Consider the following 13,609-nt stretch of genomic DNA (forward strand, 5'->3'; position numbering starts at 1 on the left):
TTATGACTGTTCAGTAAACCATTCGGCCCGCGATTTAGGCTGGATTTTAGATTTTGGCCCCTTCTCTGATTGAGTTCGACACCCCTACAAGGAAGCAAAGAAGTAGGGGAGGGGGCGGCTGTGATGGGAGGTTTGGTGCACAGAAGCCATGGGGGAAGGGCCATACATAGGGCCTGAGTCCTGATCTGGAGGAGGATTTGCCAGATGGAAGGGGAAGAAGCCCAGAGGGAAGCAGAGCCTGGTTCTGGGGAAACTGCAAACAGGATATGACCAGAAAGGATTAGGAGTGCTGCCAGAACTGAAGCAAAAGGAAGGGGGTGGGGATCGGTATGTGGTTAGGAGACATTAGTGAATGAGGCAATAGCTGTGTAACAGGTGGGGAAGGGGCTTGTGGCTGGTTGGGAGGGGACGTTGAAATCATTGGGGGGGGGGGGGGGCCCGAGGGCGGGGTCACTGTCCTAAACAGAGCTGGGGAGAAGAGCTGAAGATCTGGAGGTGATCTCCTTCGTTATTTATTAACGCTCCACCCATGGATCTTCCCCAAATGTGTTGCCTAACATTTCCCGGGAGCGTTCCGGCTTCCGACCACGCGGGCCGGCGGGCGGTGACCGGCCAGCAGGGGGCGCCGGCGGCGGTGACCGGCCGCGATGGCGGAGGCGCGCGTGCTGCTGCGGCTGTCGGGGCGCCCGCGGCCGGCGGGCTTCGCGCAGAGCGTGTGCGGCCTCCTGGGCGGCGGGGCCGCCGGGCCGTGGCCCACGCACTGCGGCCTGCGGCGCGGGCAGCTGCTGCTCTCGGCCGAGCCCTTCCCCGGCGCCACGGCCAGGCTCCCGCTCCAGGTGGGGGCTCCCGGGCCGGGAGGGGGGGCGGGGGGCGCGGGCGCAGGGGGGCTGGCCGGGCGGGCGCCCCGCTGCTGAGCCCGGACCCACTGGCTCCCTCCGCAGCGCCCCGCCTTCTGCCCCTTCGCGGCCCTGGACCGGCAGCCCGCGCCGCCGGGAACCGCGCTGCCCGCGGACCGGGACGTGGACCTGGCCGTGGCCGTCGTCCTGCAGTCCAGCGACCAGGCCGTCTTGTTGACACGAAGGACACGCACCCTCCGAGTCTCCCCCAACCTCTGGGTGCCCCCAGGTGAGCGCCAGTCCCCAAAACAAACGTGCTCCATCCAGCATGCTGTTCCTGGGAGCCGGAAGGCCGGGAAGGGGCCTGGCCCATCCTCAGGGGCTCCCCTGCACCCGCGCCCCCTGCCCCTGTGCCCCCTGTCCCTGTGCCCCCTGCCCCCCCACTCCCTACTCCTGTGCCCCCTGCCCCTGTGCCCCCTGCACCCGTGTCCCCTGCCCCCGCGCCCCCTGCCCCCGCGCCCCCTGCCCCTGTGCCCCCTGCCCCCGCGCCCCCTGTCCCTGTGGCCCCTGTCCCTGTGCCCCCTGCCCCCGCGCCCCCGTGCCCCCATGCCCCCCGCAGGGCAGCGTGGACAGTGATGGGGTCCGGCCAGGGACACACACTCACCTATGGCCCCTGTTGTTGCAGGTGGGCACGTGGAACCTGGTGAAGCGGTAACCATTGGGCTACCCACCCTGCACCCCACCCTGAGCCGGGAGGCCTATCTGGGACCAGCTTGGGTGTGGCTGGGGAGGGGCCAGGGCCCAGGGGTCAGGCATGGCCTCTGACCCGGCCTCTCTCTGCAGCTGCTGGACGCAGGCCTCCGCGAGCTTTGGGAAGAGAGTGGCCTGCAGCTGCCCCCGGACCAGTTCTCGTGGGTCCCCCTGGGCTTATGGGAGGTGAGATGGGACCTCTCTGTGTAACCTAGAACCCCAACCCCTTCCCCCCACCGGAACCCAGGAACAGCCTTGCCTGCCTTCGGAGAGGGGGTGGCCTCCTCTGTGTCCCGCCTGCGCCATCTCTTCCCGCCATTCCCTCAGCTGTACTCCCTGTCCCTCGAGAGACAGGAAGTGCTCATTTTTGCCATTTTCTTCCTAGTCCGCCTACCCCCCTAGGCTGAGCTGGGGTCCCCCCAGATACCACCACATCGTCCTCTATCTCCTGGTGGTCTCCCGGGAGACACAGCAGCAGCTGCAGGTAGGGCTGGCGGGGAAGAAGAGACGGGCTCAGGCCTGGCAGGCTGGCCTCACTGTGACTGGGGGGAGGGGGGCCGTCCTCCAGCCCCCAAGCTCCTCTCCATCCACCAGTGGGTAGGTTGTGAGCAGAGCAGGCCCCTGACAGAGGCCGGGGTGAAGGGATCTCATGTCTGACCCAGGCCCGGATCCAGCCGAACCCCAGCGAGGTGAGCGCCGTCCTGTGGCTGGGCCCGGACGCAGCCGCGGCGGTCGCCGTCTCAGAGGACGGGACAGAGGCGCCCAGACAGCTCTCCCAGGACCTGCCGCCCTCCGTCCTGTGAGTAAGAGCCGCTCCCTGGCCCTCCGGCACACCAACACGTCCACATTGGAAAACAGCTTGTTTCCTGGGGGCGAGGGGAACTTGGGTGACGGAGAGATTTGGGGGTGAGCTGGTCAGCTGACAACGAAGAGAACAGAGATCAGACACCGTCCTTCCAACGCCAAGGGTTCCTGCTGACTGGCTAGCCCTGTCACGGGTGTGTCCCCACTCTCCACTGGGGCACCCTCTAACCCTCCCTGTGGAATGAGGTAAGCACCCCGCCCCTCTGCAGCGTGGTCGGGAGGGTGTGGCTGTGGCGTGGCTAAGCCAGAGTCACACATGAGCCGTCGTCGTGCAGTGCCCTGGAACTGGACGAGGGCGGAGAAGCCCGGCCTCTGGCCCTGCCCATGTCCACGCTGCTGCAGGCCACCCCGGCCACCGCGGACGGCACCGAGAGGGTCAGCACTGGGACCAAGTTCGCCCTCAGGCTCTGGCTGCAGCACTTGGGCAGGTGAGAGTGCGTCCCCGGTACTGGGCTGAGGGCACGGAGGCACGGGGGGGGAGGGGGGGGGGACCCGGGGGGGGGGGGGGAGAGACAGGGGAATAGAGAAAGGAAGAACAACTGCTCTTGGGAATCCGCAGAGTGACGCCCCTGCCGTGGGACACGGGAGCTCCTGTGGACCCCGGGCCTGCAAAGGAAGAACGGCACATGGACCCCCTGCCCCCAGGCCAGGCATCTGGAAAGCCAAGTGCATAATCCCCTCCCAGCCCACCTCTAGGACACACAAGATTCAGTTTTATCTTTATTATGGGTGAGAACTTTGCTACAACTTTGGGAATACAAAGTAAAATTACAAGAGGCCGAGGCCCTGGAGGAGGTGGCAGAGGAGACGGACAGCACGCGGGTCCTCCCCTGCAGGAAGGTGCAGTCAGCCGGCCTCAGCACGGGGCTGCGGGCTCTGGCGGCTCGGCCCCCGGCTGGTCGGTAAGGAACACTGTGAACTTAAATACATAAATAGAGAACGAGGCACGGGCCAAGCCTGCTCCCGCTCCTGCTCCCACTCTGCTGGGCGTCAGGGCCAAGGCCGTCTCCTCCGGGAGATGGACTGGGAAGGAGGAGGAGGGGAAGCCATCTTTGGATGTATTTTGGTTTTCCTTGTTTATGTACAAAAAATCTACAACCCAAAATAGAGTTCTCTGTCCATGTGTCTGTCTGAGTTTCTCCACCTGTCCGTTTGGCCAGAGAACGTAGGGACGTGAAGAGACAGTGGCTCCGGGGACGGCACTGAGCCGTGGTTTGGGGACTGGGAAGAGAGGGCGTCGGGGACAGCAGAGGCCCCTTCCCCAAGAGCGGAGATAGTCAAGGCTGAGAGTTCAGCTCTTTCTGCAACTCCCATCCATCCCATTTGCCTCCCGCTGCCTATGCTGCCATACCCAAAGGAATATGCCAGCCATCTCAAGAACACTTCAAAAAGCAGGACCCAAAAGTCCTTTAAAAGAGGTTAAATATTAACCCTTTGGACGCTGGCCTTGTCGGAGAGAAATGAGGCCAAAACGAGTGTCTGTGAAGGTCTTTCTTGCCTGTGGCCAAACCCCCTGGTGGCAGCGTGGCCAGGGCTCTGGACTCCATAGCATCCTCGCTCATGTTGGGAGACAGTGACGGTTCCATAACCCAGGGCAGTCAGTCCAGGGAAATGATGTCTGACCTGCAGCCAGTCAGAGAGGGGCCTGGGGGCAGGGGTCCGCCGTGCCCCTCCCTCAAGGCGCCGCCGGGAGCCACAATGCTGCTGACGCGGCCAGGAGGGGGTGCCGGCGTGGTGCTGCGGTGCGCGCTCCCCAGCGCGGGGGCCAGGGGGCCCAGGAAGTGGGACGGGGCCCCCCGATACTGGAAGAAGTGGCCCAGGGCGTCCTGCTCGTCTAGCGAGGTGATGACGGAGGGGCCGTAGTGCTGGGGAGTCAAGGGCACAGGGTGAGGTTTACCCGTTCTTCACTCGCCTCCCCTGCTCACCTCGGAAACAGCCTGGGCTAAAGCAGCCCTCTGGGCCCCGATTCTCTGGTGCTTTCCCTGCTTTCCCACACCCACCCGACTCCCTGCCTTGACACAGCCCCTCCGGGTGGCGATTTCCGGGCCCTGTGGGTGTCTCAAGTGTGGGATGTGGGGAGGAGGCAGGCATGGTGCTCAGTGCACATGGGTAGAGGGTGAGCAGGCGAGGGGCGGGCTACACTGAAATCTCCGGATCAGGACAGCAACGGGGCCAAGGAAGACGTAGATGAGAATATGGGGAAGTGTTAGGGCGGCCTCGGAGGGAAATAAACTGCCTGCTCCACCCCCTCTTCTCTCTCAGAGAAGCTGGTGTGGGCCCGGGGACAGTGAGAGAGCAGGGTGCCCACTGGTGCCCAGCAAGGAAGCTCAGGGACCTGAGACCTGCATAGGAGAAGGGGTCACTCACCTGACTCTCAGTCTGAAGGAAAGAAAATATATCTAAACCTGAAAAGGAAAGAATTAAAATCAGCTTCCTGTCTGACCCCTTCACCACAAACAACGACGACGAGGAGTCTCCTGGATCTGGCCTTTGCAGAGACCAGGGAGCTCTGACAAGGAGCAGAGCTCGGACTGGCTCCGGGCGGATGGGACAGGGAAGGCCCCACTCGATGGGCATCCTACCTTGGATGTCCGCCCCCAGGGGGAAGGCAGGCTGGTACTCGTGCAGCGGGAGGCTGGACAGGAACTCGCTGCCCAGCGCGCCCAGCGCAGGGCTCCGCAGCACGGACGACGGCTGGTGGCCGGATGCCAGCACCCTGTGAGGAGACAAGGAGCTGGGGCAGCCGGCGGACCACAGCTGCCCTCGCCCGGCTCGGCCCCCGGTCCTCTTTGCACCAGGCTTTGCCCAGTGACCAGAAAGCTCTCCTGGCTTTCCCCTGGTCCTTCTGCAGGAGATTCAGACCATTTCCTCATACCCTTTGCTTCCGGGGAGAGCTGGGATGGCGGCAGAGGTGACAGGACAGTGCTTCTTGGTGGGCGGCAGGTCCTCCTCGTCCGACGAGCTTTCTATTGTCAGGTCAATGACCTCGACCTTCTTCTTACTCTCTGACGGAGTGCCCTCTGGGACTGGGCTGTACGGGGGGCCTGCGGGTGAGGAGGAGACTGTGTCTCAGAGAAGAAGCCACTCAAGACGTAGCTCAGCTGGGGGACGGGGGGTCACTCACCATCCAGCCCATACCCTGGCGGGGGGCAAACCTCAGATGCCTCCTTCTTGGGTTTCAATGGGCACCAGGATCCATCTTCCATGAACTGGATCTCATCACAATCCGAACAGGAATTAAGAATCTCCATGAATAAACTGGGGAAGGGAGAGAAGGGGATTCATGGGACTGGGAGATGGCAGGGACAGTAGCCAGGAAATTCTGCTACTCAGCACCTGAACCTCAGTTTCCGCATCTGTAAAACAGGGGTATCATCCACCCCACTGAACTGAGTTGTTAGAACCAGTGTGTATGGAAACGAGCTCTGCAAACAGTTTCAAAATAAGTGTCTTCCAAGAACCTATCACATGCAGTGCCAGGGACAGAACGAGGAGCAGAGAGAACACGCACCACCTTGAAAAGGGAGCAAGAACCATGACGTCGGTCTGGAAGGGGCCAGAGAACAGCAGGTCAGCATTTCCAGGCCCTCAGAACTTCACTGCTGGCTCCTGAGAGGTCAGGTCATAAGCGCTGTACTAGTTCACTACGGGGCTCGGCCACTCGCTAACAATGTGACTTTGGGCAAAACACTCCCTCTCCAGGCCCCGGTTCCTCTCCTGTACGGATGGCACCTCTGTCGCAGTACTATGAGGAAACACGGTGTGCAAACTGCTCAGCACATGCCTAGCGTGTATAAGTCCTCAATGTCGGGAATATGTATGTAGATAGTATAAAAGGGGATAGAGTACATATATGTATGCACATGTATACACACATGCCTATATGTGAGAGTGAGAGCATCCCAGTGGCTGTCCTAGGAAAGGACAAAGCAGAGAGCAGAGGGGCCTACCCGTCAATGATGAGAGACTCATAGGGAGCCTTCTTGTCGCACACAGGACATGTCCACGTCGGCTTCTTCTCGTTCATCTGCAGGTACAGGGCGGCGTCGAAGCTCTGCAGGTGGGCGCAGGTGAGGGCGCGACAAGGCACGGTCAGGCGCATCTTCCCGAGCTGCGGGGAGAGTTCTCTGGTCAGAGCCCCGCCCAGACAGCCTCACTGCAGTGGCCCGAGCAGCCCATCTGTGCAGAGGTTAACCCTGCCCTCACCCCCTCTTCTCCCTCGTACCCACCGGGCACATGAGTGACACCCGGAGACTCGTAGTGGCCACCTCACTGTCCGGGTCAGCTGTCAGCTTCTCCTTGACTGAAACAAGAGCGAAGCCAGAGCCATGGGCCAGCAGGCCGGGAGGAAGCTGGCAGGGGTGAAGCCGGAGCAGATGGCGCTGGCCAAGAGGCAGCTGGGAAGTGAGCCTTGGGGGGCCAGTGGGCTGTCACCTGGGGGTCTGGGATCTGGATTAGGAAGTCTGTGGGGGAGTGTGTGAATGGGGAGATTCCCCGATCTCTGAAGATGCTTAAATACAGCTGTGACACTCTGGCAGAGATGACCTAGAGGGAACTGAAGCATCAGAGAGGGTGAGAGTAGATGATCCTTAAGACCCTGTCCAAGTGGGAGAACCCATTTCCGGTGGAGCAGAGTTAGGGAATGCAAGGGTGTCACTCGTGCCTGGAAGTGGTCCGACTAATCCACCAATACAATCGGTAAGGGGTGAGGGGAGGGCTGAGGTTAATGTGAGAGGTGAGGAAAATTGTCATGGAGGAGTCTGCGTTTGATTCCAAAGGCTGGAGGGCCAGGAAGACGTGGATTGGGATGGGAGAGGGAAGAGGGGCAGGATGCTACTCACTCAGGGCCCGGGAGTGGTCTGGGTTCCGGATGCCCTTTGCTCTGAGCTTTTGAAGAAGGGTCCCTGCCGTCAGCTGCCTCACCAGGTACACGGACAAGGAGTAATTCTACTTGGAGGGGGAGACAGTTAGCCTCTGCCCTGACACCACCCTCTACCCTTTGTCCGGGGTGGACCAGACAGCAGAGAGACCCCCAGAGAGGAAGATGCTTCCCAAACCTTCCTCCCACTCCCTGGCTTCTCCGTCCTCCCTGGCTCAGCCGTGCTCACCCGTCCAAACTCAGATGACCAGTTGACCACGATGGTGTTGGGAACAGTGGCCGAGAGTCGAGCCAGGGGTGTGATGTTGATGGGGCGGCTGGGCCTCTTGGGCTCAGCCCCATTCTTGGTAGGAGGAAGGTAGCCCTGGGGAAGAGACAGACTGGTCACGACATCTGGTCTCGGGTTACTCACTCCCTGGAGGGAAGGCCAGCTCACTGGCCAAGGAGATGGGGCCACTCAGTGAAGGGAGCACTAGCATTGTGTCTGGAGTTCATTCCTAGGTGCAGGGGAGAGCTTATTCATGGGCCAACAAAACAGGAACCCACTCATGGAGTTCCAGGGAGGGAAGCATAGAGGGATGCCTCATTTGGTCCAACTCTCAGCTCGAGAGTCATCACCTCTGAGAAGCCTTCCCTGAACATTTGGGTTGAACTAACATCTGGATTCTGACAGAACCCTTGTTCAGCCCTATTTTAGTATTCTCTGTATTATATTGATTCAACCAGTTAACTGAGTGCCTACTGTGTGGCTTAACCGAGTACCTACTGTGTGCCAGGCACTGTGCTACACATGTCTCTTTCATAACAGGTTTGTAGTGAACATTTAGGAACTGAAACAAAAGGGGTTACTGCCAGAAGGAAGAGTATTTACCGGCAGGGGGCACAGTTTCCCATTGACCTTGACAAAGAGGTTGGGGGGGAAATAATCCTCCTGGGGGCAGCTGGTCTCACAGAGACAAAACCTAGGACGAGGTGAGAGAAGAGAAAAAGAATGGGGTTCAGTTTCTTGAGCTGAATCCCCAGCATAAAACAAGAGTCCCAGGGCTGGCGGGTGTGGCAGAGCAGGGTATCTCCTCGGAGTATCTGCCATACCCTTACTTCCTCCCCACCCCAAAGGCAGCCCTGGGGGGGGGGTGGGGGAGACAGGGGGATCAGCTCACCTGAGCTGCACCTGGATGGTATAATCGCATTTGGCTCCCGGCAGGACCTCTCTGTCACAGGGAGGGAGACGGAGAGGTGTCAGTATGCGGCCCCAGAGGGCAGGGGTGAAGGGACAGACACAAAATTAGGACGAGGGGATAGCAAAGAGACATACAAGAGAAGGAGAGCCAAGGCAGGCTCAAGGGGATGGACAGGGAGAGCGGGGCCAAGAAGGAAGACAGAGGCCAGGGGTAACGCCGGGGTGGGGCGAGAGCACTGGAGAGCTGTACCTGGACGTGAGGACCTGCTGCACCTGCTGGGGTGTGAGCGCAAAGGTAAAGTGCGCTTCCTCAAACCGCTGGCTGGAGGTGGACGCTGAGGACAGAGGGGGCAGTTATTCCCAGCTGGTGACCCCACAGGACTGAAGCTTAGGAAAGGCCTGGGAGGAGCATGGAGGCCAGGGAGACCGGAGGGGCCACCGAGAGCCGTACCGAGGGTGGTGGGCCGGATGAGCTCCCCGTGGACTTCGTAGAAGGGCAGCGGCTTCATGGTGACGTCGGGGTGCACGGGCTGGGGCAGAGGGGGGTGCATGTCCACTTCCCGCTTGGGGCCCAGCAAGCTGCCAGGGGCCAAGAGGGCCGGGGGGATGGGAGCCAGCGGACCCGAGGAGCCCACGGGAGGGGTGCCGGGGGGCAGAGAGAGCAGGGAGAGATCGGAGGGCGCCAGTGTCTTGCGTGGGAAGCGCCGGCGGTAAAGCTCTTTGATCTTCATCTGGACGCTGGGGGCACAGCTGGACTTGAGCAGGTGCAGGGCCTTGGCCAGCAGCTCGTGCTTCCGTCCACTCTTGTTCCGGCCAGCGAAGCCAAGGAGCACCTGGAGCTCAGACACCCGGAAACTCATCACCATGTGCTGTGGACAACAGAGGAGCCTGAGAATCCTGCCTGGCCGGGGCTGAGCCACTGGGCGGGCAGGGCCTCTTCCCAGTGCTGATGGAAAGGAGCTTTCAGCCTGTGGTTCTCTGCCAGACTGCCAACCTGGCCAAAGGGACATTTTAGTTCCACCCTCTCCCGTCAACCTACCCAGGATCCCCAGAGCTTGAGCAACCCTATCTGCCCACGCCCGCGAGCTGACCAGGTGGGGGCAGCCGCTGGCACACCTCTGAGCCCACTGCCGCCTCCTTCCTCCATCCTGCCTGCAGCCTGGGCTCTCCTTCAAGCTGCTTCCTTCCCCTCCTGCTCTTTCTCAGACCCTTACACCCAGCCCAGCCTCCGGGAAGAGAACAGGGGACAGGGAAGAGGGGGAAGAGGGGTTTCCCGTGGCAGACAGCCCACAGGGGAGAAGGGCCAGGCAGCTGGAGGCTTGGGCCCGGGGCCCACACTTCGATCCCCCTCAGCTGTTTTCCCCAAGCCAGGGTTTTCAGGTCAGGTTCAGTGCTCACAACTCCCCCAAACCCTTCCTCAGTGCCATTTACATAACCACCTCCCTTTCGGAGGAAAACAAGACCAAAACTGGGGGCGAGGCGGCTGGGTGTGAATGTCTAGGAGGAGGCCCTGCCATGGGCCGGCCTTGCTAGCTTGCCCTCCACATTCCTCCCGCACGGGAGGCCTCTGGCTCCGGCCCTTTCGAGGGCCACCGCTCGGCCATCCTCGACTCCTCGGCCTGTGTTCCCCACGGGCCTCAGCAGGAACCCGCCTTTCTATCCCGAAGGCCACGCACAGGAGCCGGACCTGACTCTCGGGCACCGGAAGCCTCAACCCCGCCCCCGGGGCAGGGCCGCCGAGGGCCGTCCCAAGGCCCCTTCCCGGGCCAGAGCTCCCCTCTCCCCCCAAGGAGCCTGCGGCCCCAGCCCCCGCCCCACAGCTGCCCCCACCACACGTCGCTGGGCTGCGATCGACGCGCCCTCAGCCTCCCCGACAGCTTCTCCCTCCGGCCATCCCCCTACCTCCGCCTCCACCGCCAAATCCGACTTCCATTCGCATCCCCGCCCCCGGCGCCCCGGCCATCCCAGCGGCACCCCGGCGGCCCCACCCCTGCATCTGCCCCGGCCCCGCCCCTGGGCCGGAGGGGGGGCCCAGATGCACCCCTACATCTGCCCCGCGTCCCCGCCCCCTGCGCCGCGGCCCCCCCCCCATGCACCCCTCCAGTCCCGCCCCCTGCGCCGGGGCCCCCCCGAGCAGCGGCCCCGCGACCCGCCCTCTGCACCTCGGCTTCCCAGATGCACCCCCTCAGCGCCCCACGGCACTGCCCGCGCCCCGCCCCTCTGCTCCCCGCCCCCCCGCGGCCCCCCGCGGCCCCACCCCTGCCTCTGCCCGCGGCCCCGCCCCCGAGCCACGCCGCAGCCTCCGCGCCCACAGCCGGCTCCCAGCGCCCCGGCACCGGCCCCCGGCGCGCGCCCGCCCGCCGGCCCGCAGCGCCCTTCCCCGCCGCCGCCCCGGCCCCGGCCCCGGGCAGGCGGGCAGCCCGGCACCTTCAGCTCGCCCAGCTCCGCCATCTTGAGGCATCGCGGGCGCGAGCGGGGCCGGCCAGGCCCAGGCACCGGCGCGCGACTCCCCGCCCCGCGCCGGCCGCCGACCGCGGCTGCTCCGCCCCGCCCGGCCCCGCCCACGCCTGACCCCGCCCACGCCCGTCCCGGGCCCGGGCCCGGCCCCGCCCACGCCTGACCCCGCCCCGCCCGCGGCGCAGGAGGGCCCGGCCGCAGCCCCTCCCACCGGGGACGCGGCCCGCACGCCGGGACGGGAGGCGCGCCGGGGGGCGCGGGGGGCGCACGGCCCGAGGCCGCGGGGTCCCCAGCGGCTCGGGGGCAGCGGCAAGGGGCCCGGGAGGGAGGGAGGGAGGGGCGGGCGCCGGGCCGGGAGGAATGCGCTCGCGGTCCGGGAAGGATCGGGAGCTGCCGGGCCTCGGAGGGGGGAGGGGAGAGCGGAGTTCCCGCAAGTTTAACCGGCGGAATCCAGCGCGGCGCCCCGGGGCGGGTGCCATCGGCCGCGGCGGGGAGCTCCGGGGCCGCGGCTGGGTCGGTCCCGGACGGCCGTCCTCAAGCCCCATCCCCCACCCCTCCCCGAACCCCGCCAACTGCCTCGCAGCCCGGGTCCGGCCGCAGGACTCCCACTTGGCGGCGGCAAAGTTCGGTGCCGAGCGCGACTTACCGGGCCGGTTTCGGGGAGCGGGGAGGGCGCGCCAAGGGGGGCTGCCGGCGGGGAGGGGGCGCGCAGCGCCTCCCGGCTGCACAGCCAGAGGTCAGTCCCGCCGCCGGACTCTGCGGCCGCGGCTCCGCCCGCGGGAGCTCCGCCCGGCCGGCGCCCGGCCTGGGGCCGCCCTCCCCGGGCCGCGCGGCGGCGGCGAGGAGGGGAGGGGGCGGGTCTGGGGCGCAGGGGAGGGACCCGGAGCCGGAGACGTTAACTCCTCCGGGGAGCGGGTCTGCAGAGCCGCCTGCCCGGATCCCGGCCTCCTGGTTTCTGCTCCGGCCCTGGCGCTGGGTAGGGGAAGAAGGGGACCGAGACCGTGGACCAGGGATCTGGCTGCATAGGAGCTTCCAACTTGCAATGAGACTCTCCTTGGAGGAAAAGCCTGCGCTGCTGGAATCCAAAGCGTACCTAAGGCCTCACTCTGCCTGTGCTCTCCTACCCTGCACCCCACAGACGCCAGAGAACCCACACCTTGGGGCTTGCTGAAGGTGAACAGGGGAAGTTTATATATATATTGATTTCAGAGAGGAAAGAAGAGATAAGAATCGTTGATGGCTGCCTCCTGCATGCCCCCACTGGGGATTGAGCCCACAACCTGAGCATGTGGCCTTGACTGGAATCGAACCCGGGACCCTTCAGTCCGCAGGCCAACGCTCTATCCATTGAGCCAAACCAGCCAGGGCAGAGGAAGTTTTGTGGCCTCCCAGGAAAGACTTCTTCCTGTCTCTCTCTGAACTGCTTACTTTCCTTCTTCCAAAGCCTTGGACTTGGCAGACCCCCCATTCTCCACCGAGCTAACCACTCACATGCAGGTCTCAGGAAAGCACCAACTGGAGGGCAGTTTACCCAAACGAGGTGCTGGCAGCAAACACGGCACTTTATAGTTAGTCGGCTGGGATCTGAATGATAATGTATTTGGTCGACAAATATTTGAGTGCTGTTCAGAGATTCTGAGTTGCTGAGACTTGAAAGCCTGGCAGTGTAGCAGCAGTGAGTGATAAGGCAGTTAAGCCTATAATCAGCATACAAAACGTGCTCTAATGAATATGAATAATTCATCTAGTTTAAGCATCGGTGTACTCCTCCCCGTGAGACCCCATCCCAGCGTGGGCCTGCGGATGCCAGCCTACCAATGTCCCAGGTAACTCCTGTTGGACTGGACCAGGCCAAACTACTTCTTGGATTTTGTCCCTAGGGAAGATGTCCACTTTCATCTGAACTTTCTTTCCTTGCTTTTATATATATATATATATATATATATATATATATATATATATATATATATATATATATATTGATTGATTCAGAGAGAAAGGGAGAGAGAGAGAGAAACATCAATGATGAGAATCATTTACCAGCTGCCTCCTGCATGCCCCACACTGGGGATCAAGCCCAAAACCCAGGTATATGCCCTGACTGGGGATCGAACCGTGACCTCCTGGATCATAAGCTGATGCTCAACCACTGAGCCACACCAGCCAGGCATCCTTGCTTCTTTGCTGCCAGGAATGGTGGGACTTCAACCTAAACTCAAGTTCCAAGTATTTGGTTCCTAATTCCAACTACTCACGCCAACACTTGAGTCTTCATCAGGCCATAAGCTCATTTTTTGTTCATGCCTCTAGATCAAAACTTACTATGGACTAATTTATATCTTCTAGAATTTTCACTGATCTCAAAAGGAGGCAGCTAGGGATTAAAAAAATAAAAGACAGGTCTAGAGACAGTCCATGGTCTCACATTGTTTCTCCCTCCCTTCCTCTCTCTAAAATCAATGAAGAACATCCTCGGGTGAGGATTTTAAAGAAGAGACTGGGAAACTTTGGGAGTGATGGATATGTTCATTACCTTGATTGTGTGATGATTTCATGGGTATATACATATGTCAAAACTTATCAAATTGTATACTGTAAGTACAAGCTGTTATTGTGTGTCAATTATTCCTCGTTAAAGCTGTA

General features: G+C 62.0%; 2 protein-coding genes across 5 annotated transcripts; one reads left to right on the forward strand and one right to left on the reverse strand.

Moving 5' to 3' along the window:
- Positions 1 to 604: 604 nt before the first annotated feature.
- NUDT17 (nudix hydrolase 17) lies at positions 605 to 3,577 on the forward strand. Of its 2 annotated transcripts, XM_036443057.2 has the most exons (8): positions 614 to 836; positions 942 to 1,125; positions 1,522 to 1,547; positions 1,680 to 1,772; positions 1,972 to 2,070; positions 2,249 to 2,385; positions 2,726 to 2,878; positions 3,010 to 3,577. In XM_036443057.2, the coding sequence occupies exons 1-8, from the start codon at positions 648 to 650 to the stop codon at positions 3,122 to 3,124; spliced, it is 996 nt and encodes a 331-aa protein (XP_036298950.1). In that variant the 5' UTR covers positions 614 to 647; the 3' UTR covers positions 3,125 to 3,577. The 2 variants fall into 2 exon arrangements, with proteins under 2 accessions (XP_045438918.1, XP_036298950.1); XM_045582962.1 differs by lacking the exon at positions 2,249 to 2,385 and having other exon boundaries at positions 605 to 836.
- On the reverse strand, positions 3,154 to 11,783 carry PIAS3 (protein inhibitor of activated STAT 3). Of its 3 annotated transcripts, none has more exons than XM_036443031.2 (14): positions 11,613 to 11,783; positions 8,961 to 9,378; positions 8,760 to 8,844; positions 8,490 to 8,540; positions 8,201 to 8,291; positions 7,559 to 7,693; positions 7,292 to 7,397; positions 6,680 to 6,753; positions 6,401 to 6,561; positions 5,575 to 5,708; positions 5,326 to 5,494; positions 5,033 to 5,166; positions 4,818 to 4,855; positions 3,154 to 4,315 (listed from the first exon to the last, which is right to left on the reverse strand). In XM_036443031.2, exons 2-14 carry the CDS (start codon positions 9,373 to 9,375, stop codon positions 4,049 to 4,051), a joined length of 1,860 nt encoding a protein of 619 aa, XP_036298924.1. In that variant the 5' UTR covers positions 9,376 to 9,378; positions 11,613 to 11,783; the 3' UTR covers positions 3,154 to 4,048. The 3 variants fall into 3 exon arrangements, with proteins under 3 accessions (XP_036298924.1, XP_036298919.1, XP_036298921.1); XM_036443026.2 differs by lacking the exon at positions 11,613 to 11,783 and adding an exon at positions 10,937 to 11,079; XM_036443028.2 differs by lacking the exon at positions 11,613 to 11,783 and adding an exon at positions 10,412 to 10,471.
- Between the last annotated feature and the right edge of the window lie 1,826 nt (positions 11,784 to 13,609).

This window comes from Pipistrellus kuhlii, unplaced genomic scaffold (genome assembly GCF_014108245.1).
Source record: "Pipistrellus kuhlii isolate mPipKuh1 unplaced genomic scaffold, mPipKuh1.p scaffold_m20_p_18, whole genome shotgun sequence".
Classification (NCBI taxonomy): domain Eukaryota; kingdom Metazoa; phylum Chordata; class Mammalia; order Chiroptera; family Vespertilionidae; genus Pipistrellus; species Pipistrellus kuhlii.

What these genes read in the sequence shown, in the direction of transcription:
- NUDT17 (XM_036443057.2), top strand. Translation starts at nt 648, where the DNA reads ATGGCGGAGGCGCGCGTGCTGCTGCGGCTGTCGGGGCGCCCGCGGCCG. An exon ending in CAACCTCTGGGTGCCCCCAG is followed by an intron (nt 1,126 to 1,521) that starts GTGAGCGCCAGT and finishes CTGTTGTTGCAG; the next exon opens with GTGGGCACGTGGAACCTGGT. An exon ending in TGGCTGCAGCACTTGGGCAG is followed by an intron (nt 2,879 to 3,009) that starts GTGAGAGTGCGT and finishes GGGAATCCGCAG; the next exon opens with AGTGACGCCCCTGCCGTGGG.
- PIAS3 (XM_036443026.2), bottom strand. Translation starts at nt 10,960, where the DNA reads ATGGCGGAGCTGGGCGAGCTGAAG. An exon ending in AGACCACTCCCGGGCCCTGA is followed by an intron (nt 6,754 to 7,291) that starts GTGAGTAGCATC and finishes CTCTTGTTTCAG; the next exon opens with TCAAGGAGAAGCTGACAGCT. An exon ending in TCCTTCAGACTGAGAGTCAG is followed by an intron (nt 4,316 to 4,817) that starts GTGAGTGACCCC and finishes TTGACTCCCCAG; the next exon opens with CACTACGGCCCCTCCGTCAT.